The 25,976-nt window shown below is 38.5% G+C and overlaps 1 protein-coding gene across 1 annotated transcript; it reads left to right on the forward strand.

Moving 5' to 3' along the window:
- Positions 1-25,789, forward strand: DNAI7 (dynein axonemal intermediate chain 7). The gene is made up of 16 exons (XM_050898028.1): positions 1-87; positions 1,273-1,293; positions 4,733-4,814; positions 6,330-6,421; positions 7,620-7,721; positions 10,628-10,765; positions 12,697-12,843; positions 14,021-14,124; positions 15,590-15,869; positions 17,676-17,778; positions 20,103-20,269; positions 22,089-22,233; positions 23,046-23,260; positions 23,964-24,131; positions 24,363-24,476; positions 25,452-25,789. The coding sequence occupies exons 1-16, from the start codon at positions 1-3 to the stop codon at positions 25,725-25,727; spliced, it is 2,241 nt and encodes a 746-aa protein (XP_050753985.1). The 3' UTR covers positions 25,728-25,789.
- Positions 25,790-25,976: the final 187 nt, after the last annotated feature.

Genomic DNA, 25,976 nt, shown 5'->3' on the forward strand with positions numbered 1-25,976 from the left:
ATGGTGAGAGCGGGCTGGGGGCGGCGGCGGCGGGCGGTCTGGGGCGTCTCCCCGTTACGGCGGTTTGTTCCGGGGGCCCGCACCACGGTGGGATCGGGGCTGCTGCTGCCCGGCCGTGACCGGTGACCGAGCTGCCGGCACCGGCCGTGAGGGCGCGGTCTGCTGGGGGCGGCCGCGGAGCTGCACCTGCGCCCTCAGCTGCTGCTGCCGCGGGCGGGCGGCAGCGGCCTGGGCCTGGGCGGTGGGCCCAGGCGGTTTGGTGGTGCCGGTGTAGCCGCAGGGCTTTGAGCTCCTGCAGGTAAAGAGGGAAGGCAAGAGCAACGGTAACAGGCGCCTTGAGACGCTGATTAGGTGGGGAAGTGGGTAAGGGTTGGACTGAAGTATTCCACACCAGCTACTGAAGTACTGGTATATGGAAAAAAGTATTTAAGACTGAAAAGATCACCTGAAGGGCATGTTAGCTTTTCTGCAGTCCTTCGCTCTAACTTCTTGTGCTATGGTTTGTTACTATGGCTGCTTAGCATGAAACTCAGCTTGGAGGTAACTACAACTTTGTTGTCAGAATCGCTCTACCGTAACAAACTTCTCTGTGTTCCTGTGCACAGCCTGTCTTCTCATCCTTCCCCTGTCTCCACCCACAGGGAATATTCTCATGTGGGTAATTAATCACACTGAAGTTATGTAAATTCACATGGCAATATTTAGATGTTGCAGAGAAAAGGTAGTTGTTTGGTAAATCAAATGAGGGATTCACTGTTAGATGTTTGGCTTTCTAGAATCTGCTCTTATTTCCTGTAGTGTTTGGAGAAGTCCCCTAATGACGTTTCTTCACTTCATGTGCAGTTTCCCCATGAATGACAAAAGACTCTGTGTTTCTGTGTTCTTCTAGGTCATTGCATGATGTAATTTAGTGTTATTAGGAATAGCACACAGTATCGGTTGATGAGTTCAGAAAACACTGAAAACATTTTTTGGCTAACTTATGTCTCGGCCTAAATTACGTATTTGATGTACATTAATTTTTTAACGGTGGGAATAAGTAGATATACTTCTGTAACCATATGTGTAATCTAGCCTGATAAATTATGATGGTCCAGAGTCATGTGTTAGTAGCTAATTTTCTGCAATATTGAAACTATTGTCATTATAGTTTTTCAATAGTTAATCTCATATAATTTTACAGAATAGTTTTATTTTCTAATTATTCCTTTATACTTGATATCCTGTTCTCTGATGCTCACTTTCCTTTTTTTTCCCCCCCTGATCTTCTAGGGTCCAAAAAAGAAAAAAAAGGTAGGTAGGCAGAAATATGCTCTAGTTCACACACAGCATTTTGACCCTTGCAGTGTTCATTTAGATCGTGTGCCAGCACAATTCTGTTATTTTGGAAATTATGTCAGTAAAATTACAAAGCACTTCGCACTGAAATTAAAGTAAGCGTCAGTTACTTCTGGACTTAATGTCTATAAAACAATATTTTTAAGAGGATCTGTCATAATAAAGGTGTCGTGACACCTTAATAGTATGCAAATGTGCTTTTTAAAAACAAAAAGTTGTTGTTTGGGGTTGTTTTGTTTGTTGGGTTTTTTTTTTAATTTTTTAATCTGTATTTCTCCTGAGCCAGTTGGTCTGGCTCGATCAAATTTGAAAGAGGAACAGGCATCTCCAGGACACTAAGCTTATGTGCCTTTTGCAAGGAGGCCGAGTCATGTTCCTGCAGAACTACTAGAGAGGTGGTGGGCGCAGCCGCTGTGTGTTTTGCTTGGCAGCGGATGCCCGGGCAGAGAGCCAGTGTCCTGGCTTTGAGCCACAGGCTGGACATAGAACATGATGAGTAGGGGGGACAACAGACAGAAGTCCATGGGAAATTGGATTGCATAAATTCACCCCGTGGATTGCTCTTAATTCAGTGATAATGAAATTATCCACCCCTCCCCCAAAAAAGAACACATTCAAATGTATTCCTTGGAGAACTGTGCATTTCAATTTTGTCAGTACTATGTTAAGTCATAAGAATGTGAAAAGAAGTTGACTAAAAAGTGATTATAAACACCTGAAACAAGCAGATTTTCCATTTTCACTGGAAGAAAAGTAATCAAAGATTTTTTTTTTTTAACTGGAAGGAACTGATTCTTCCCTGAAATCTTAATGGGTAGAATTGTGGTTTTTACTGACTCTGTTCCAGGAGAATTTTGCAAATAAATGCTTTGGTAACAAATGTGATAAGATGCACGCTAACTCTGGTGGGTGTGTGTTTGTTGTTGGCACTAAATTTTCACCATTGTTTTTGTTCAAGCTTTGTGATAACCTTTGTATTCAAAGTTACATTTATGTATATATTTATTGCCATGCAAAGTAAAGTGAATAGCTTTCCAAGTAGTTATTTACATCTGAAAATATACTAGTCAGAATCAAAATGTGAAATAACAGTATTTGTAACACACTTTTTGTGTGATGAATGACAAAGGTCGATTATTTCCTTCATTCTTTCCAAGTTCCCTATCAATTGGATTACTTGTAACAATATTTACCAAATTATTAGGAATACTTGGGTGGACTGGGTGGGGAAGACTTCGTAATACCGTCGTGTTCATTTGCAACTGTCTGGACTTAAGTCCTCTTTTGTTGGCTCTCCCTGTCAGCTTTGTTGGACCTCTTTCTTTATTGCCTTATTTACACCTCTGCAAGATGGGCACTATGCTACTGTGCTGGTTGGGTACCATTCTGTACCCATTTCTCTGCTGAAAGGGAGGACTGGATTCCTAACACATGCTTTTGATTCTTAGTGCTTATTTACATTGTGGTACTGTCCAATTATATTCTCTTGCTGACACTGTGGATGAAACTCATACAGTTTTAGTCATTTTACCTTACCTGACTGAATCCTTGTAAGCCCTTGGCTCTCACCAGTGATGGCATGGGGACTTAGGATTCAGCTCTCTGATGTGCAACATCCAGGTTAGATGCCTAGGTAGAGGATGTGTCTCCTCCTCTTTTCACATTGCATCACACTGTGACCCCTTTAACATTCTATATTTTCTATGTTTTAAAAAAGTAAACATTTGATTTAATTTAATTGTCTTTCGTTTGTGTGTTGTCAGTGGCAGAATACCATTGTTCAGCCAGTATGTAGATACACCACTAAATGCCATTCATTTGTTTTCCTTGACATCTTTTATCATCCATACCTTTGCTTTCAACTTTAGTTTAGGCTGCTGTCACTCTTTGTGTTCTCTGTATGCTGGAGCCTATGCAGAATATCATGGTTTATTTTCTCATGTGTACAAAAAAATAGCCTTACCTGTCCCACTCATAAACAATAATGTTGGCTGTGAATTAATTTTGCAGTTCAGTACAAAATCAGCCTCCTTGTTTTTACATGCTCCACAAACTTGTTTTGATTTACTTCCTGGTCCATCTTTCTCCCCTGCCCCCCTTTCTTTTTTATTTTTTTTTAAATCTGTTGTATTCAGGCCTTGTCTTTGCAGCATTTACCTTCAGGAACAGCACTCCTCCCTGGTATCATTCCATCAACCCCAGATGAAGTCAAGAGGCACATTGACTGCAAGTGTATTATACGTGCAATACAATGTCAGTGTTACCTGTGTAAACACTGAGTAAAACTGAATAAAGATAATTTAGTCCTTAGTAACTGTGCACTTGCTGAGGACTGCAACCTTAGGCTGCTTTTGCTACTGCATTAACAGGAAATCAGTATTTTCTTTCTGCATGTCTTTATTTTAAGTGCTGTTTTGTAGTGACAGTGCTGATCCTACACGTTTGATTAAGCATCCCAAGACTGTCAACGCAAAAAACAAACGAACACAAAAACCAAACCAAATGATAATAAAAAATAAAAAACCATCCAAGAATCTTCCTTTTTGCTGGTGAGGAAAAAAGTGAGGGGCCATTAGCAAACATCTTCAGATCCAAAGAGAATTATGCTTTCCACATCCTAGCTGTTCAAGTCCCTTGAAGATGACGTGGCCTCGTGCACAGATCCAGTTATCAAATTTTTATGTGTATCATCAGTGAGGAATCTATGAATGCTCTGAATTACAGGACAAAAATAAGTGTTCTATTTTGGTTAATCTGTTACATGACAGTAGATTTTGCATGTTACTTACCTTGTCTTTTTTTTTTTTTTTTTTTAAAATGTATACCCGGACCGCAAAGAATTGATAAGGAAGATAATTTCTGAGAAACTCAAATTTAAGATATAATTATTCTAGGATTAGCCTAGAGGTTGAACAGTTAACTGTCTTGAGTTGCAGCTAGGATTTTACGACAGAAAAGAGAACTCTTTGTTAGTTCTCTTGTGAATTAGATGCTTCTAAATGCCAGACTTGCCTACGTCCCAAAATACGTTTCTCAGTATTTCCTAAAACGTTTGACGTTGTAACATCTACTTTCTTAGCAGATCTACCTGTTATTCAATTTCTACATTAAAACAAGAGATTTTAATATTCTCCTATTGTGGCCATGTTCAGCAATGTGTAGCGTAGAATAATATATTAATTGTAAAAGCATATATTGCATCATGAAAATGAGAAGAAAATTGAGTCCAGGATGTGTATTGCCGTTCTGGAGGCTTCATTGACTGTGGAGGGAGTCTAAAATTTTAATTCAGGGACCACATTAGAAGGGCAAAGTTATAGAGGGCAAATACCTCCTGAAATGTATTAAAATAATACTGACATTTGTTTTCTTTTAATTTATTGCAAACATTAAGTCCAGTGGCAAAAAGAAAGTTAGCAAAGCTGAACAACTGAGGTTACAGAAAGAAGAAGAAGAAAGGAGGCTGAAAGAGGAAGGTACTGTGCACTTCATTTATAGGGAATATGATGGCACAAATAACTTATTTTAAATAAATGGACAGAAAGTAATTTCTTAAACTGTATGTGCATCAATACCTATCTCTATTTCACAAACACAGGTGATTCCTCCCTCTTTCCTTGTGTGGGCCGAATTCTGTGTTACTTGTTACCGCATCTCACTTTCCTATTAGAGCTATACTCTTCTCTCTAGTTATTTCTACTGCGATTAGGAACTTGGGAAGGAGGATGGCTCGAAGAATTAGATATTCTTCCCCCTCACCCCCCCTTTACCATTACCTTTTGAAATATTCTCAGCAAGTTAGAAAACCACAAAACATTGCATTTCTCCCCCCCCCCCCCCCCCCCCCAGCTTAGTTATCAGTAGTTGAGAGAAATTATCTGAAAAGGACTTTTTCCAGAGAAGGCCAACAGAATACTTCTGTTGGCAGGGGGCTAGCTGGTGTTCTGAAGGGGTAGCAGTTATGGTGACTGCAAACTAGGACAGATTAAAGTGTAGTTTGCTTGGGCTTCTTCTGTCTCTACTGAGTGACTGATCTCCATCTGCTGCTTCAAGATCTTTCTGTTGTATGTCACTGTATCCCTTAAAATGAAATCCCAGTTGCATGACTTGCCTGTCCTCACCATCTGAATGTGTCTGCTTCTGCAGTTTAGTATCACAACCCGATACCCCTGTCTCAACATCAGATCCATCTCTTACTTCCCTTTCTGCCATTAATCCAACCTGGTGGGGGCTTGGGCATGCTGTGACTGCTAGTAATAGTAAGTGACTGCTAATCACTAGTAACCTTTGTGGATGGGAGTAGCAGCTCAGGTGAGTGCAGGCACATTTGGGAACTGCCATTGCTCTTGCCCCTGTGCAACACAGATATACTGGAAGTGATTTACGTGTAGGCGGTGACATTCAAGCCACTGTTTGGGAACATCTGGATTGATGCGTAGGCTGTGCTAGCTTAGGCTGAAGGCTTAGAGGTTGAAATCAATTTTAGTTTTCACATCCTCTCTAATTTTCTAGTCCCTATGGCAGCAAAGAAGAGCTAAAACTGATCAGGAGTAACTGATCCTGAAGAGGATTTTAATGAAGAAATAGCTTTAAGATTGAAGTTGTAGGAAACCAAAGGTTGTAGTAAAGGAGAAGAGTAAATTGGGACTGAACCACTCGGACAGTTTCACCATAGACTTTGGATTAAGAACCTGGGTCTGTTGAAGTTGTTGATAGAGGGCTCTCCTGCTGCTGTTTCTGAGAGAAAAAAGAGGACTTGCTGATCCTTTTCTCCACTTGTATTGTCACAGGCTAGTGCCATAGATAGCGTGTTTTAGTACTATGATTCAAATTAATTTGGCTTATTTGGAAGATTTCTCAGCAATATAAGATACACGTTTGTGTTGCTCATTATTATGGTTGTTTTGTCATTACAGCTAATAACAAAATAATTTGTCTGGTTTTATTAAGCAAAATATAATTATGCTCTTGATATATTTCCCCATCTTCAGAGGAAGCCCAATTTCAAGCTCAACAAGAAGAAGCAGCAAGACTTGAAAAGGAGAGAATTGAACAAGAGCAGATGGAAAAGCTTGAGGCAAAAGTTAGTTTGTACTCACTGAAAAATCTAATCCTATTTCTAAACTTGTGACAAGGTCTGTAAAACATTAGTAATTTAGTGCGAGAATAGAAATGAATTTCCTTATGTCCTTAGTGTTGGGAACAATATAGAGGAAATTTTCTGGCATCACTAGATTAAAATTAATCATGAAAAATCTAGCCAAGCCACTGAAAGGTACTCTTATATAAGATCCCACAAATTGAGAAGGTAGTGAGCTGGATTAGGAATAAAACATAATGCATGTAAATGGTGCTGATTTTTTTTTCTATAGTATTCTTTCACTAAGCAAATGTTTCACTTAGTGTTGCTTTGATTCAGAAAAATTCCTGGAGATGAGATAGTCTGGCCTGGTTTTGATACATAAAGATGATGTGGTTAAATACATTAACTTTTGCAATATGTGATGCTCCAGTTTGAATAACTACCTCTTTTTTTCCATTTCCACTATACTTTCAATTGGATGTATTTTTCATATTCCCCATAATTACATTTGGTACAGCTGTGGCAAGAAAATTTTGGTATAAATTCTGTAAGTGGTTACATGTTAGGGCAGATACATGGATTTGTGTGTGTGCATGTATATATATGTGTGTGTGTGTATTGGAATATGTATATTTATTTTTCTGAGAAGACTGGAGTTCAGAACAAAAACTGATTGCTAATATCTATATTTTTGTTTTAAAAAAAAAAATTGCTACAAATTTTTTTTTTTTTTTTTTTTTTTTTTTTTCAGAAAAAGTCACTCTTGCCTTTGCCTCTTATCCTTCACAGAATGTTTTTTTTTCCCCTAGGGAGAAGAGGAATTTAAAATAATAGAAATTACAAGGAAAAAAAAAAATAATCTTGCACACGTTTTTCCAACATATGCTTACATTTTTAGCAGCTCTGATTAGAGCAAGTTCCAGGATGATGATATGGAAACTGTTCAAGTGAGAGGTTAACAATCATATGACACATTATGTTTATCATATGGCTCAGCAACTAATGTGATGACAATAACATATTGCAAACTACTGCAGTCTTCTCAATTAAATGTTTCATAAAAAAGCAAGTTATCAGTGTTTGGATTTGTTTAAATGATAATTCAGTCAAATATCCCAAATTTTTTTCTTTGATATAATTGTAAGAAGTAAACCAAATATTTAACTCCTCTGTTTGACATATATATATATTTTAACAGGATCAAGAACGTCGGGAGTCTGAACTAGCAGAACTTCATTCACTGGAACAGAAGTTTTTGTCTGCACAGCAGTGGAAAATGGATTATAGAGCATATGCAAAGGTAAGCTTTCTTTCCAAAATGTGCCCAGTGTGGTAGAGGTTCAACAATAAAGAGACTTTAGGCTCTGTCTCCATTACAGTATCCAGGAGTTTCCATTTCTTGAATTTAGGTGTGTGCTATGACTGCATTTCAAGTTCCATCTCAAGGTAGTAACTGGCCATGCTTACTCTCTTCTATCTTCTATACTTCGGTGTATGCAGAAAAGAAACATGGACAAAGAGGAGCCTGTCTGGGTGATCAAAGTATTAGGGCCCCACAGCTTACCCCAGCAGTCAAGAGGAATTGTCATTTCAGATGTTCTGGTATTTGTCCTTCCTTTTCTATTTGTTTAATTCATTCTACTTTTAAACATTTCACAAAAAAGCTCTACCAGGGCTTAAAAATATTTTTTGTAGAATTTGAGACAGTTGACAACGTTTGTTCCAGTGGTTCCTGGATATCACAAGTCATCATTTGGAGAGAGGTTGGCCAAAACTTTGAAGGACATGGCACAAATCTAGGTCAGATATCAGGGCTGGAAATACATGAAAATGCAGCTAAGAGTTAACGTCTGCAGTTTAGGGTGACATACATAGTGGTTGAATTGTCACCCAATAGTACTATATACCTGTAAAGTTAAATTTTAAATAGTAAGGTATGGAAATACACTAGTAGAACATTTCACTCTTGTGAATCCATCTTGCAGAAACAACACTCAGGAACAGTCTGATATGAGATTTGGTCAGTTTGGTTCCAGGTAAGGTTAAATGGATTTGTGGACACAAGGATTTTCTCTTTGTCTTGTATATCGCTTAATCCTTTATAAAGCCTGTGTGGAACAAATTTAGAATCATAGGATAAATCACGTTAGAAGGGACTTCTGAAATTCATGTAGTTAAACCTCCTGCACAAAGCAGGGCAAACTCTGAAGTTAGATCAAGGTGCTCAGTTGGGTTTTGAAAATTTCTAAGGATGAGGATGCCACAGTATCTCTGAGCAACCTTTTTGACCGCTTTACCACTCTCATTGTAACAATTTTTCTTTAAATGCAATTGGCATTTCCCTTGTTACAGCTTGTGATCATTGCCTAATTGTCGTGACACATCATCCCTGTGCGCCTCTGAGGAAAGTTTGCCTGTCTTCTCTATAACCCCTCTCTAGGTGCTGGTAGATTGCATTTGTTAGTCCTCTCCAGACTAACAAAGCTCAGCCTTTCGTCATGTGTCATTTTCTCCAGTACCCTACCCATCTTAATGTCCCTCCTCTGGACCCTCCAATTTACCACTCTTTCTCTTGTACTTGAGGGACACAAAACTGGATGCGGTGCTGCAGATGTGGCCTCAGGAGCCCTGCGGAGGGGTCAGCCCTAGGCTTGCCGGTTACCCTCCTCCTGGTGTAGCCCGGTGTGCGCCTAGCCTTCGTTGCCACAAGGGTGCAGCATGATAACTTCACAGTTACGTCTTGACACCTTTGGGTGATTTTTATTACCTTTTTCAGCTGATGACAAGCTCTGACTTTATTATCCTTGTAAACAAGAGAATCTGTCGGTCATTTTGAAAGGGGACAGTTGTTTATGGATGTTTCTGAAGAGTGTTTCTTGGAAGGAGAAACATAAGGTTTTTTTTGTTTTGAAAAGTACTGGCAAAATAGAACTATTATTTTAAAAATAATCTTCAAATAAAATATTAGTAGATTATGGGACATACCAGAGTTTGTACGAGCCTGTTGTTAAGAATATTTAGTGCAAAAGAAATATATAATACCAACTGCTGAGTTTCCATGTCCATTTCTGAACAATTTCAGTTCAGATTAACAGATACATTTACAAATTATGAAATTTATCCTTTTTCTCAAAGAACAAGTGCTGTTATTTTTAAGGATGTGTTTTCCTGATGATGAAACTGAAGCTCTCTGTTAATTGCAGAGATGTAAAAAAAAGAAATCAGATGTTTTAATTACTGACAATTGATCAATCTTTTATACAGGAATTTCCAGTGCACTGAGCACTCACCTATTATTGCTTTTTTTGAAGTCAGTGGAAATGGTTGTGGAAGTGGTTGGGAATGCAATTACACAAGTGCTTTTGCTGTAAAAGATCCATTTTACATTGTAATGCAATCTTCAGTAACATTGCGTTATTAATCTTCACAGTAAACAGGGAGGCAATGTTTCCTTAATATCTTACTATATGGATGAAAAAATTTACATTATAGGTGATAAATTGATCCCATGAGCCAGTGTTAGGCTCATGTGTAAAGTGGGTTTAGCCTGTTGCTGATTTTTTTTTTCTTCCCCCACCTATACGAATGACCAATAATTGATTTGAAAATAAAATTATTCAAAAAAAAAAAAAAAGATGATCTAGGATTTCACATTCCTACCAGAAGTTTCTGTAACAGCTGAATTGGTGCTGATAAGGAAGAGGAGATCTTCTTCAGAGGCAGAGAAAGGAGGAATAAACATGTTGGAGTAGAAGACTCTTAAGCAGCTTTATTGCCAGTGTAGGAATTTTCAGTTTTGTTGGCAGTATCTGGTTTGAGAACCATCTGCCTCTTCCACCTGCACCGGTTCCTCATTTGTGTTCTCAGTCATTTATTCCTTCAGCCCCTCATTTGTGGCAGGTGCTGAATTCATTGCTTTTGTAGACATGCAGGCTCTACCTAGCAGAACAGAAACCACTGATAAATGAGTAAGTATAAACAGCAACTGTTAGGTGGGCAGAAGTATCTTAACACATTAATATCAAGGTAAACCATTTTTTTTTCTGGCATAGTGATAAGCCAGGTGGTGTTACAGTCCTGTTTAGATGCAGGTGTGAATGTATCACTATAATATATTTGTCTTTCAGAATCCTCCTTTTTCTTGTAATAATGATAGTGATTTGCACCACATGCCTGTATCTACTTTTCTTTGAACATTTTCTGTAGTGGGAGCATTACCTCAGTTGTGATGGAAGTCCTGACCCAACTGTACTGCAGGAAATAAATACTTTCATGAGCTTATGGCGTGAAGATCAAAATGAGGACATTCAACTTGTGATGGAGAAGGGGGAACAGGTGCTAAATGTAAGTGTTAAAATGCTATTTTTCAGTTTAAGCTTACCAGAACATATCCTTAACAGTCCCTTCCCCCTTCCTTTTTTCTTTTTTTTTTTTTCCCCAGCCAAATGACTGAAATTGGCTATAACCTTCAAAACCCGGAAGTTTTCTTCAATTTTTATATTTTTTTAATTACAGATTTATTGTTAACTCTAAAAAGGATGACTGTTGACTTTAAATATGCAGTGCATTTAAGGGATTTGTGTGTAATGTTTCTACGCTGAGCTCTAGTATTCCAACATCTGTCTTCCATGCTGTGTACATTTTAAACAGTCTTGAGCCAGAACATATAAGCTCATGTCATATATAGATGCTTCAGTGGACAGCAGCCTTATTGTGTAACACTTACAGCCAGTAAAGTGTCGTGTAAGAGCAGGAGTTCCCAAAATGCAATCCACCAGCCACTGATGGCTTGTGAAGCAATTTTAAGCAATTTGTGGCTGCTCTGTAAATTTAGGATTTTATTTTCATTTATGCTAATTTACAGTGTTTTTCAGAAAGTTAAATGGGGTATTCCAGAAATTGGGGTTGAAAGTCACGTGTGTAATACAAAGTTCATTGGGCTGGTTTGGTTCCGAGTGTTAGATTTCCTATCCTGCAATGCTTGCTGGGTGCTGCAATTTTCACCTTCTGCATACTACCTTTTTCTGAGCCAGCAGGGAATGTGCTAGTCCTTTCCAAGAATTTCAACAGATAACTCCTCCCTTTCTCTTCTATGCTGCAACCCAAGCAAAAAGCCTGGCAATTGCCCACTTCCATTCCTTCTCGCCACTCTTCTCCCTGCTGTCACATCTTTCCCACAAACACACTTCCTCCCCCCCGCTGTATGTTTCCCATCCAACACTGAAGCAGTTACAGCTACTTCAGATCCTGTAAATGTATACTACCTTGCACTGTACGCTCAGTAGAGTATTATGTGATAATAGAAGATAGGCATTTTTGTTTCGCCCCTACTGGAAATGCAAGGTGATGTCAAAAAGATTGTCTGTCTTCTTTTGGTCTAAACCACTTGAGCATTTCTTTCCTGTTCTACATGTTTTTAGAGGAAACTGTTAAACACTCTGAACTGTGGGATCATGTAGATGAGCCATTCAGAGTTGACAGGGACCACCTCATTGTCAAGGTAGACCATGTTAAAGGTGCAATATAACAAAGACAGTAGTAGTTACAATTCTCCTGCTGCTTTGCCATGCCTTTAATGAGCAGTAGCACTGCGATTCCACAGGCTAAGAGGAATAAGAGTCTGGCAAGTCTGGAAGGGAGGCATAAAATATAATCTGATCCTCCATCTCAGTGCTGCAGGTCACTTTGGCCAGCTAGGAATTTTTTAGTGCTATACAAGCATTTAGATGTTAAGATATTAGCATGTAGTGGAAGACAACAATGTTATGAGAGAGTTCCAACCTTCATGCTAAGGATTGTTCTCAGAATTAAAATGCAATCACTGTATGTCTTTCTATTTTTTTTTTTTTAAGATTTCATAGTTGAGATTATTACTACAGAAAATATGGTTCCAAAATAAAGCTGTAAACTTTTCATTAAAGCTAATTTTTGACCAAAAGGTTTCCTCATATGACCAATCCAGTTCAATAAATGATCTATCTCATAAGCTAAGATTTCACAGCCCACAGGTTAAGGAATGAAGGAATTGGACTAGAGGAATGAAGGCAGGCAGACTTGACCCTGGAACTTCCAGCACTTTGCATGGTTGACTGTCTATCTGATAATGCTGGCTTAGCACAATTTCTAGAGGTATAATAGAAAAAGATTATTTCTGCGACCAAGATATGTTTAGGTACAAAGGAAGCAAGTTTGCCTCGTTTTTTATGACAGAACACACAGTATATTAAGGGTGGTGTCAAAACAGAGATGCTTTTCCCACATATAATGTCTTCTAGTTAATTGAGAAGTTGCAGTTTCATTTATTGGACACACCACCAAATGAGATAACAGAAGAAGAAACAGTTCAGTACCAGGAATCTATTCTGGAATTGCAAAATCTGCTCCATCAGAAGTACAATGGAGCTACAGAGCACCTGCTTAAAGTAAGTAAGATTTACTGCTTCGAAGTTGTAATATGCGCAGTGCACATAAGGTTAGCTACAAGTGTCTTGTTGTGATGGTTGTTTTTGCTTGTTCTTAAACTGTCACAGAGATTAGAGTCTGAGTTTCCAGATTTAGCATGTGAGTTTCCAAATGATGTGTATAGCAGATACCAGAGTTGTAATTCTTCAAAACCTCTGAAAATCTTAGCTTTACAGTGGACATTCCCATCATTAAGACATTTAAGATTAAATTATTGTGAAATTTTGTGAGATTTGGAGATGTTGAAAACAAGGGGCGCTGTATGAAATCTGTTAACTATTTTGTCTCAGTGATTTAAACTAAAGCTAGTTGACTGTACAAAAAATTGCAAATGTGAAAAGTGGGTCATAAGGTTAGCTTGTACACATTTTTTAATACAAATTCATATGACTAAAATATTTTTTAAACTAAGATCTTGGGAAGAATAAAGAGTATTTAAACAAGAAAATGAAAATGTACTTGGGAATCCGTTTTCTGGATTGCATGTATAGGTAGCAATCTTGCTTGCCGTTTTAAGTGTATTAATCATATATGTAAGTATGTTTAGCAAAAGAATATTGCTAGAGGAAACAAAAGAAGGAAAAGGAGTAAAGGAAATAGTGAACCAGTTGTATGTTCACAGTCAAAACCCTCTGCAAATTAAGAAATCTTAAATTCTTGATTGTCTTTACTGAGTTTAGGATTAAACTCCTAATGTAATTATCATTTCATAAGTTTTATATTGACAAAATTATAAAATAATCCATGCAGTGACTGTGGGATAGGAGTGCTTTATTGCTCTGTAAGACCTTTTTTTTTATTTTTTTTTTTTAACTTGTCCTGAGAAGTATTTTTGAGGGCACATGATTATGGGAGATAGGCAGTACCATTGAAGGGGATAATGTAAGATCCCATATTTGGCAGTATTTGACTGACAGAATTGATGAAGTCAGAGGAAGAAAAAGAACATAGTTCAAATTTTAACAAAGAGATTTGAGTTTATAACTGTCATGTTTTAGTACATAAATGCAACATACCTGAGCTTGGTCTGGTGTATTTTTATTCCTATGTGTCTTTTTTTATTTATTCAAATGTAAATGTAAGTAAATCAAAGTGATGTAAGTAAGAACATGATTCCATCGTCTTTTTTCTTTGTAGACAGCTAATATATATGAAGATTCTGAAACTGGAAATATGCAAGCAGTCATAAAGGATAAAAATGTTACTTTCTGTATTTGGGCCAATCTGAAGAAGAAAGTAAGGTACAGCATACTGAAATTCTTAATTTGAAATAAAGCCTGGCCGTGTCTACCCAAGTCGAGTAAACACCAAGAACCAGTTTCTCATAATCTTTTTCATGTTGAATAGCATTCATTCTACAGAATCCCAAGTGATGGATTTCATACCAACCTGTTGCTAAGGAAGGTACTGGTTACATCAGAGTTTTATTAAAGAAAGAAGAGTGGTTTATATATGTATATACATATTAAAAAAAAAAATTGTTTCTTAATATGCTACAGTAGAACCCTGTTACTGCCAGAACAATTTTTAAAGGAAAACAATAAAACTCATACAAAGAATTGAAATTCCTATGGAAGTAATGTTTCTTGCTGATGCATTAAATAGTTTCTAAGCTGTTACAGTTGCTTGCAAAGTGGTGAATGATGCTTTGTGCTCAGTTCTCTGTTAGATAAAAGATTCTAGAGCCTGGGATGCAAATATCCTCCATAGTGGGTTCTGAATGCAAGATAATTTTTTTTATTAGATTACCATTTAACTGATATATTTTTCAAAACAAGATTGTTGAGCGGACTTCCTGCTCCCACTCTGCAAACAGGAGGATAAATAAATAAATTGGTAAAAGGACTTTGCCTCGACTAAGGACCTGTTGCTGTAAGCTTTGCTAAGACAACTGGAAGGCTGGGTGCTGAGCAGTGTCAGACTGACCTGCAGGAAGAGCCCATTTGGGTTAGTGTTAAAGCCTTTTGGTCAGCTTACAGATGCACTTAAAATTTTCAACCAAGAATTAAAAAATAAATGTTGCTTTAGTAGAAGATTTTTAGAACTCGTGACCAGCTGATCTTATCCAAAAATAAGTAGTATTTGAATTGTTCTGGCTTTGGTTGGGCAGGAATTGCAATGAGCAACAAACTTCCGTATCTGATGAAAGAACCCAAGTTCACAAGTTGGATACTTGATTTGATGCAAGCTGACCTCCTATGCCTGCTCTTAGCCTGTTTCCTACACTGTGATGAGGATCGGTGGCTGTGTAATACTGTTGATTATCAAAATTACCTTTACATCTGTGTATCTCTTTGGGTTTTATGTGGAAGATGCCGAGACTGTTGTAACACAGACAGCTAGTGACTTCACCTACGTAGGATTTGCCCATTAAATGAATCAGTTTTACCAGGAACGTACTGTGTAGAAGAGCTGCCCTCTGATTCTGCCTCATTGTCATCCTATCCATCAGGACCATTATTTTTGCAGCTCCTGATGCCCTTAATGCAGTTACAGCTTTTCTGGAGGGGCTTACAGACAGCTGTCAGTACAAGACAGGAAGCATATCGTGACATCCCACTCTATTTCTTAGACTGTGCCATGCAACAAAAGAGACTTTAGGTGACTTTTAGGGTAGAACATCAATTTGAATACTTACAAAGAAACATAAAAGTAAGTGCTGCCAATCTTACTAGGGAATGTTATTTTTTTAACTGTTACTTACAGGTTCAAAAATCACGTGTTTTGTGATGCACAGCATGGATTTGATCTTCCAAAGTCACTGGCTGTGAGCAGTGTTGCTGTTCGCATATTGCATACTCATTATGATCATGTATCTCCACTTTGGCTGCAGTGTCAGAGTGTGCCGAAACTGGAAGTCTTAGATAGCAAAGAGTTAACTCAGCATTCAAAAGACAACGTAGAAGAACCAGAAGAAGAGGAAAAGAAAGCCAGAGAAGAGCCCCACGTGCCCACTGAAGAAGAAATGTGTTCTGATGGGAGAAAGGTAAGTAAAAAATCTCACAAAAGGGTGTTCTACAATGCTGCTGTCACTTGAGGCCTAGTTGCAGTGTAACAGCTTCTTAATGTGTCCTGTGCCTGAGAGAGCCAGTTTCTTAAATGTTTTATAGAAAAAGGCAACTTGTGTTACTACTATGTCATAGATCTTCTCAAGGGAGTGGAGAGATGGATGACCAAAGATTGTTGTACAGAAGGTAGAAAGGGAAGTTTGGACAGGGTGTGGTAGTTGCTGTGCAGTTGGCATGCGTGAGTTGGCATTTGGTTGGCAGTTTAAGAGTAGGATCAAGCCGTGAGGAACGTCAGGTGCCATCGTAAGATATTTCCATAAATCTGTGGCATATGTCCAGATGAATGGATTCTGCTTCTGAGAAACTGACAGCCCCATAAAATCACCGCAGGAATCCAGTATTAGGAAAATTTGTAGCGTGCACAATAGGATTCAGAGTTCAGCAGGTGTTGGTTGTGCAGTTACTTGGTTGCTCTGTGTCTGTATCCTGAAGCTTTTGCCACTGGAGGGCTTTCCCAGTACTGTTTCTTGGCGCTGGTTCTCTTACTCAGCGCTCTTCAATGGAGTGTGTTGGGTTTAGGTGTTGTGGAGTTTGCTTGGTTTTGTATTCTTCTTACTGGGTTTGGGTTTTTCACTTTTGGTATCATCTGTGACCTGCAGATAAATGACTTGGGTTCTCTATCTAAAATTTCTGCATAAATAACTGTAAAACATCATGTTTTATGCCTTTAATATGTTTGGAGCAACGATCTTTGCCTTTTTCAGTCCCTGACACCTTTGTAGTGAATCAGTGCCTGAAATTCCATTTTTCTTGGTTCCTTTTTTCTTTTTTGTATGACAAATCTTGTATTTTGGCAGTTTTCACCTACATTTTTCAGACTTTCTTCAAGCTCCTCATTTCATTCCTTCTCCTTTTCTTTCCCAGGTCTTACTGTCTTTCTCTCAATCCAGTTTTGTGATTTTTCCTGTTCCCTCTGAAGAGTCCACTTCTCTCAGCTACTGCAGTCTCTCCTCCTGTCGGTCTCTGCCTTGAGTTCCCCCACATTTATGTGCGTAAACACTTCTTTCCTCTCACCTCCTGTCCTGTTTCTGGAGATGCGTGTTCTTCCAACGCGCTGGCAGGCACAGCACAGGGCACAGGAGGTGTCTGTGCCTCCAAATGGATGGCTCGTACACTGAACTGCCATTTGTCTACTGCTGTGCTTCCAGAGGAGTCTGCTGTGACAGGGATGAATTCGTATCTGGGTCAGAAATTTGGCTGGAAGTCTAGGGTAATGTTTTGAAAATAGAAAACAGTGTGAGAAAGGGAATAAATATCATGGGCAAGGCACAGGCTAAGACTGCAAGTGGGGGTTCTGGCAGAGTTTCAGTATGGCTTTGGATTCAACATTGGCTTAAGTTTTCTTTGTGTCACTCTTCTAGCTGTAAAGCCAGCATAAACACAATTTTTGAGTGCACACACTGTGAAAAAGGTTAAGTGCTTTTATGGTACTTGGAGAGTTCGAGATGGAATTTGCTATGGAAATGAAGTAATTATTTTATGTTTATCTCTATTTATATATCCAGTTCCAAAGTTGGAGAGTAGTTTTAATCAAAACTATTTTTGCTAGCTAGGTAGAAATGATTTCTCCTAAAACCTTGACCCGGTAGCAAGATTGGTGCAAATGTTGCTGGAGGAGTGGGACTGTATTCTTTCTCCTTGGGCCTCCTTCAAGGAGGCGATACCCTCTTCTTTAGTGTGTCTGTCTCTGACTAATGAAAAAATGTCTTATGCTTTTTATATAGAGTGCTATCTCATTCAAAGAAAACAGCAATAGCATAGCTGATATAAATGAGACAGAGGAGGAAATTGAGAAGAAATCAGAAATCTTGGACATACTATCACAAGGTATTTGGTTAGTTTTTATGTGCAGCATTACAAAAGTGCTTATTCTAAATGTTGTATTTTATATATGGAAACATTGTGATATAGATCTCTGTGAATAGAACAAAGTTTATAAATATATTGATGTTCTGATAACGCTTGAGTTTTGTTGACATTTCTATTAATGATTGTTAAATGCAGGGAGAAGATAGGACAGATAGGAAAATGGATTTTGTCCCCCCACTTCTTCTAATTTATTTATTATTTATGTTTATGTTCATGTACATGTCTATTATATTTATGTACATTTGCGTATTATTATGCATATGTTTATGTAAGTTTATGGGTGAGACACGCGATCTTTATGAATCTGCCAGGCTGTCTGGTGAGATTGACTTCCTCAGAAAAAAATGATTCAAATGCGTATAATGGTAGGCACTCAGGTAGTGTAGGTGTTACTGAGTATTACTTAAATATGTGCTTAAAGTGAGATACATGCTGATACACTTTGCTAAAAGAGGGCCTAATTCTAGGAACTAAAACTTTGTCTGTCCCACATAAATTAAGTTACAAATTTCTTCAGTGTTGTGATGTCCTTTGGTTTAATGAGTGAGTTTTCTTGTAGTACTGTCTTAAATAAAACAACTGCAAAGTATTCAGCATAGTTTAGCTGAACTGTACAGCCTTTTCCTTGTTGTAAAAAAAAAAACCAACAAAACAAAACCCCACAAACCCCACCCCACAACGCTTTCTGCTGAGCATAGTCCAAGCAATCAGTTGTCAGACTAGACCCTAAAGACAACTCAAACAATGTGGTTTTCAAGAGAATATGAAGAACTTGGGCCTCATTTGGAGGAATTTGCTATTATATTATTTCAGTAAGGCTTTGAAAATCCCTACCATAGTATTAGGTGAAATGTACGTGCATAGAAGTGTACTAATTATACCGGAATGTCTTCAAACTTGTTTACTGCTTTAATAAAGAGAGAAGGCTTATGAAACTATGCTTTTGCTGGCATCCTAATGATTTGCAAACCCATTCAAGCACTTTTCAGAATAGAGTTTGAAAAGATACTTGGTTACCACAAATTCAGTGAAAACAGGCAGCCAGGTAGACGAGAGGAAAAAACCGGGAATGCAACAACAGGGAGAAGAGCAAGAACTACTGCAGTTGTCTGGATTTAACTTCATTGTACCAGTGTTAAGAAGTTAATTTAGCTTGGGAGAATGAATAGTTTTGGTTAGAAGACACTTAAATATTTTTGTATTATTATTTTAAAAAGCAAGTTAAAGTGCAAGCTACCACTGTGGCTGGTAGTAAAATGGTTTTTACATCCTGTAAATTTTTTGCTCGGAATAACTGCAAAAGGACATTATGTTGTTGTGTGAATACAGAAGAATAAAACCTCTGCATAATGCAACTAAATCTGACATGATAAAATTAACACCATTTGCACTTGTTTTTTGAAAAGCTTGAAAACAGTTTATATAGATATTTGTCATTTTTTTTATATTATCTCACTCTCTAAAAGCAAATTTCATAACACTTACAGTAGCTGTTTTTACAGTGTTGAACACTTTTTCTTGATCCCTGTCAAGAGTAACTCCCGTCCTCCTGTAACATCCGGTGCAATGTTTTATGTGGGCTTGTTTTTTGTTTGTTTGTTTGGTTGGTTTTTTACAGAAAATATTTCTAGGCATTTTTGTCCATGGCATTGATGCCTTCTAATAACAGTTTCCAATTAATTAAAACTTAAATGCATACATATATATAATATCTACATAATTATGCGTAGAAAAAAATATGAATTATCTTTGTTATCCGAAAATTTTGTTTCATGTTAAATCCCTCTTGCTCTTCATAAATATCATCTGTCTTTCACCTTCAGCACATGACCTGTAGGTGCCTTCCTTACATCTTTTTTTGCCTCATTTCTTTTCATACCAATACAATCTTACTAAACCTGTCCAGAATCTACTGTATTGTATACTTGTGAAATTCTTCTGTGATTAATGATGTGACTTATTTTGCCACTAAAACCTTATTCCTATATAAAGCATTTTGAATTGACTACAAAGTTAGAGCAGAGATTAATCTGTTAAAAAGCTCATAGCAAAACAAGAAGTGCTTTTCATTGTCCAGCTGTCTGTCTTTCCCCACGTTTCAATTAATTGTTAAAAGATTTTGGGAACACCAGTAGATGGTGCTGAAATGCTGCAGAATGTAAAGCACTTCAAACATATGGGCTTTTTCTGCAAAAGTGAAAAATTATAGAAGTGGAAAATTTCAGTGTCTTAGTTTAAGCACCAAGTTAACTCATGTTGTTTGGTTGTTTTTTTTTTTTTAGTTCAGAATCCACTGATGCAGGAAGAGACGAATGAGAAAGAAGAGGTGATAACTGATGAAAACATTGTTGATTTGCAACAGTTTGTACCAGTGGGTGGTGTGTACCATATCGATGCGCTGCAGCTTCCACCTCAGGTCAAACAAATCAAGGACTGGAGTATGGTGGAGGTAAGTGAGGAAAGAGGTTACACCCCATGCAGTCCTCTACCCTGTCATCCTTAAAGAGCTGTTCCTGAGGTGTGTCACCACTACACATACGCAGTGTAGATGATTTCTTGAGCAGCAAACTAAAGGGCCAAGTTTTCAAATCATTTTTCAATTACACTTGGCTGATTTTTGGAGCAGCTGAGGGGTACAGATCAGCCTGCACTTAGAGAGGTGTGTGCTCAGTCAGTGCTCATCAGCATGGCTAGCACAGATTGTTGTGCTGGAAAATGCTCTTAGCTCACCAACCACCCCCGGTGGGATGGGGAGGAGAAAATACAATGAAAGGCTCATGAGTCAAGACAAGGACAGGGAGGGATCACTCACCAATTATGGTCACAGGCAAAACAGACTCAACTTGGGGAAAAAGCAATCAATTTAATTTGTTACCAATCAAATCAGAGTAGGATAATGAGAAATAGAACCATATCTTAAAAACACACCTTCCCCCCACCCCTCCCTTCTTCCCAGGCTCAGCTTTGCTCCCGATTCCTCTACCTCTTCCCCCCGCAGCAGCACAGGGGGATGGGGAATGGGGGATGCGGTCAGTTCATCACACGTTGTCTCTACCGCTCTTTCCTCCTCAGGGGGAGGACTCCTCACACTCTTCCCCTGCTCCGGTGGGGGGATCAGCCCTCCATGAGCTTCTCCAACGCGAGTCCTTTCCATGGGCTGCAGTCCTCCACGAACTGCTACAGCGTGGGCTTTCCCACAGAGTCATGGCCTTCTCTGGGCCCAGCCACCTGCTCTGGCGTGGGGTCCTCCGCGGGCTGCAGGGAAATCTCTGCTCCACCGTGAACCTCCATGGGCTGCAGGGGGACAGCCTGCCATCTCACCAAGGGCTGCAGGGGAATCTCTGGCACATCTCCCCTCCTTCACTGACCTTGGTGTCTGCATGGTTGTTTCTCTCATATCCCACTCCTCTCTCCGCTGCATGTGGGGTTTTTTTAGCAGCTTTTTCCCCTTCTTAAATATGCTATCAATCACAGACGTGCTACCGCTGTCACTGACTGGCTTGGCTTTGGCCAGCCGCGGGTCCGACTTGGAGCCAGGGAAGCTTCTAGCAGCTTCTCACAGGAGCCACCCCTGTAGCCCGTCCCCCACCACACAAACCTGCGCCACACAAACCCAACACAATATGTGAAAGGTACACTTAAAGAAGGATGGTAACAAAATTACTGCCAATTCAGTTCCAGGCTCTGCAAGATATTTGAGGACTATAGCCAATGTGTTCTAGTTTTCCCGCTTGTGGAGCCTGATGCAGCACTAACCTATATCACAGTTTATACTGTGAAGCTGAAAACCTTTAATAAGTGAAATTCGCATACAAAGAAAGCGGGACTGGGGGCAGATCAAGAGGCATGGGATCGTCTTTCCCATCCGAGTCCACAGACCTGCATTACCAGTCACGTGTGACGTCTTTCATTCCCTTTGACGCTGTGTGGACAAAGTGGAATTATACCTGCTTTTGCCTCTCAGATGCTCTTGGTTTTTTTGGAGACTGTGGATCTATTAAAAATGACTATGCCTACTGTGTGGCACTGCCTTAACGGTGCCATCGACAGCACATGAAGGGTTCAAAGGCCTGTTGGAGGTCACCTTTCTACTGTCTTCAACATTGTAGTTGGAAATGTGCGATATTAGCAAACCATTAATACTAATAAATTTTAAATGGTGTGTTAGGAAATTCTGCAGGTGATTAGGTGGACTTAAAGAAAAAACAAAGTAGGCTACTGCATTTTCTAATAAAAATGTTATCTCTCCTTTTCCCATCTTGCCAAAGTTACTTGATGTTGGGTTGGAAGCATACCCATATCCCCCAGAAGAGGCTGAAGATGCCACACATCCACCAATACAGATAACCCTTAGGCTTTCTGACAATGTGATATATTTTGAGGATCCTGTGGTAGCCCGGTGGGATCCTGCAGGTACGAACTTAGGACATAAATTTATTTTAAGTTTGAATAATGGAATTTATACCTGAGTTTCACTATTTCCAGAATCCAGATGTAAAGATAAAAGCCAATTCAGAGCCCAGAAATAATTTGGGGACTTCAATATTAATTGATATGGGGCTTCTTTCTTTTTTGGTTCTATTTTGCTTCTGCATCATATCTAATAACGGACTGCTTGTTGAGGCTTTTTACTGTAGCTTTTTAATATGAATGGAAAAAAATACACACCGTTTAATGGGCAGTAGTACAACTATATACCACAAATTAAGTTTTGCTAGGGTGAAGCCATGTAAAGTCCACTTTGAGCCAAATTAGCTCCTAACTACATGTATTAGTATTAAGTTAAAATACAAAAATTAAATGTTAAAACCCAAATGTGATATTCTAGTTGTTAGATAAATACAGCATACCTCTGCCTTTACATTCATAAAAGAGAGTAGAACCTATTAAAACAGTTCGATGTTTGAAGTTACTCTTAAAAAATGAGCTTGTGGACTGCTATATAGCAAGTAAGAAATCAGTTACATTAGTATTTGTATTTCTTTTGAGATTAAGGAGAAGCTTTCCTGTCAAAATTAGCCTAATCTTGTACTTAAAGACAATTAAAATGAGGAGAGGTTTTGCCTTAAATGAATTATCTTTATTTTATGCCTAATATTTTATCGTAACTGTGAGTATTAGTTAACCTAGGATGTCTTTACTAACTAACTAATTCTTCCCCAGCACATACCACAAGCAGAAGCTTTACATATACATCTTTGTATTTTTGCATCCCTTTTGTAAAGGCCAACAGTGGAGAACTGATGGCATCAGCAACATAACATATGAAACACAAGAAAAGAGTATCACCTTTGAGATGGGTGCCTTTTATACAATAGCACTTCTCCAGGATGCTCATCTCAACATGCCATATCAGGCATGGGAATTGCGACCTACTGGTATGGATGAAGCGCTACTTATGGTTACTACAGTCTTTGTAATGATTCAGATACAAATTAAGGTACTGTAAATAATTTTTTTTATAAAACATTTGCAGATTTTTTAAAAAATATAGAATTATTACAGTGTCCTTTATTAAGAACTTCGGATGCTTCCACAAGAGCAATTTGAATCTCACTCTGCACCAGTGAAAGTGCAGGAGGATCTTTTCCTTTCCAAGCACTGTGAGGAACAGTACTGGTGATTTAATTTCCATTATTTTCTGTGAACTGGTCAGAGGAAAGCATCTGTATGATTGTTCTGCAAAGTTCCAGTAAGTGCTTTGATGTTGATATTACCTTGCTGAATGATTTAATTAAATAAAATTAAATTCCACCAGCTGGAAACTTAAAAATTGTTCCTCTCTCCTCCCAACTATACCAAGAGAAATAAAAGCATTTCAAGGAACCTACTACTCATGCTACTTGTTCCTTCTAAAGGTTCAAGTTACGCATGATTATCCATATGCTCATTGCCATATAAATCAGTTCAGTAACAGACATGATTTTAAAAGCGTCAGTATGAGCATAAGCATGGGCCAGCAGACCAAGGTCATTTTCCTACAGAAAAGTGGCTTTCTTCAGGATATGTGAATGAAAGTTTACAGCCCAGAGTAGTAGATAATGTATGCAATATCCAGAATAGCAAAGATATTAATATTTGATGCCTGAAGCAGAAAATAGCTTTCATGACCGGTAAGTTGCTTTCACTGGTTTGTACAACAGGGTAATCAGTGTATGTTGTCTTCAGTAGTGGTGGAAGAGAAGGATGTGCTTTCCCATGTCACAGGAAAATGGATAAGTCCACTTGACCTAAGAGCAGTTTTGAAAAAAGCTGGTGTGAATATTTTCCCAGGAGAGTACTCTCACAAGTACGTCTCTCTGAACAAGAAGGTGAGTGCAAGAGTGGATGGTTTTCCTGCTGGTTTTTCCACCTGTTTTTGACTTAGGTAACATTTTCTTGTCTGAAGACCTGTCACGTAGAATCAGGTAGCAAGTATACAAGTGTTCTGCCAGCTAAGCCAGTGGATTCTGGTTAAAGCAAGCTTTTTCTTACATTTGTGTAACACAGGGAATTAGACTGAATGGTATATATATTTTCTAACTCGTACTTTTGCGTTACAGGCTCCCCTAGCAGAAGTTAGGGCCTATCAACAGATGGCACTGGTTGCATCTGCTTTTGCTTTTGCCTGGAGCAAGTGGAATCTAGAAGCAGGTCAAGAGCAAGTAGTGTTCAAGGTTTGTGGATTTAGACTAAACTTGAGAGAAAACCAGCATAGAACTCTTATCACAGTTAAAGAAACAGAAACAATTAACTTGTATAAGTTACACTCATCTTATCATTGTCTTCAACCCCTGCCTACACTTCTAGTGCAGCAGTTTTAAGATTTGGGGTTGACTACTTAGCAGCATCCGTGTGTGTCAGTAATACTTCAAAGCCTGCTTCTCCACTGTGTCACAGCTCATGCATTTGAGAGATCTCTAATGGGACACACGTCTCAGTAACAAAGGCACTTGCTAATGTGCTAGGATGTATAACTGACAGGTCAGCTATTGAAGCTTTAGCCAAAGCTGGGACGATATAGGTGGATGCTGATTTTCATGAAGTATCCTACTGTAGGGGTCCTCTGAATAGCAATCTGATATGCAAGTTTTTTAATTAATATCTGGAAATTTCTTCTTGTCCATATTGGGTTTTATTTGTTCCCTACTGTAAAGGGGGGAATAAGCAACTTGTGTTGATTTTTTTCCATCATGTGGTTAAAACTTACCCCCCAAAAAATACTCCCAGTGGTAGATACAGAACATACCATACCGTTGAAATCTTTAGCAGCTCTCCCACTGTCTTGAGTTAAATGCATGTGACATACAAATATTTAGCTTAATACTTAATCCCAGGAGCAAGAACTAAAACAAATGATGCCTGTTGCACCTAGTTACTCTCTCCACAGGAGTCAGGAACAGCAGCTGGAGCAGCCAAACCTTGCATTTTACAAAGGCAAACTAAATGGAAGATTTTGGTGTTGATACAGTTCCTGGTACACAGTCTCTTAGGCACAGAGAGCTAATATTGTTTTAGGGGTTCAAAACAGCACCTTGGTTTTGTTTCTGTATTACACTCACGAGTATACTAGAATTTAGAATTTCATACTAGGATTGATACTCTGTCAGTGTCATGGGCTTCATCTTACAGCACATTTTTTTCTGCAATAGGTAAGTGAGCATCTTAAAGCAGATTCTGACAAAGACAAAGACTGGTCTCTTTATATGTTTAATGGTCAGAAAGCACAAAAGCTCAAGATCACTGAAACCAGTGAAGCTTTTTCAGAGGAGCTAGAAGAAGATTCTGAATTTCACTCCACACTCTACCATATGCTTAAGGACTTTGCCAGCAAAGAAGCAATTGATAAAGTGGAAACAGCTAGCTTCCTGTTTATTGATGTTGTCTATCAGCTACTCCTTTCTACAAGAGTTTTAACATACTCTTAAATACTGCATGCTTTCCTTTAAAACTTTATTATCAAAGCTTTCAATAAAGTTACATTTCAAGTCTTGAATCCTTTTCTATTCAAATAATTAGAACAGCTTCAATGACTAAAATGCAAACATTTTCTTTCTGTTAAAGCAAAATAAGTTCTTTATTCTCTTGTGGCTAGATCACTTAGTCATATTTATTGTTAGCTATGTTCAAAATTACTAACTGTTTTATTGAAAACCTGAACAGAACCAAGACCCTTT

Source organism: Gymnogyps californianus, chromosome 1 (genome assembly GCF_018139145.2).
Source record: "Gymnogyps californianus isolate 813 chromosome 1, ASM1813914v2, whole genome shotgun sequence".
In the NCBI taxonomy this organism is placed as follows: Eukaryota; Metazoa; Chordata; class Aves; order Accipitriformes; family Cathartidae; genus Gymnogyps; species Gymnogyps californianus.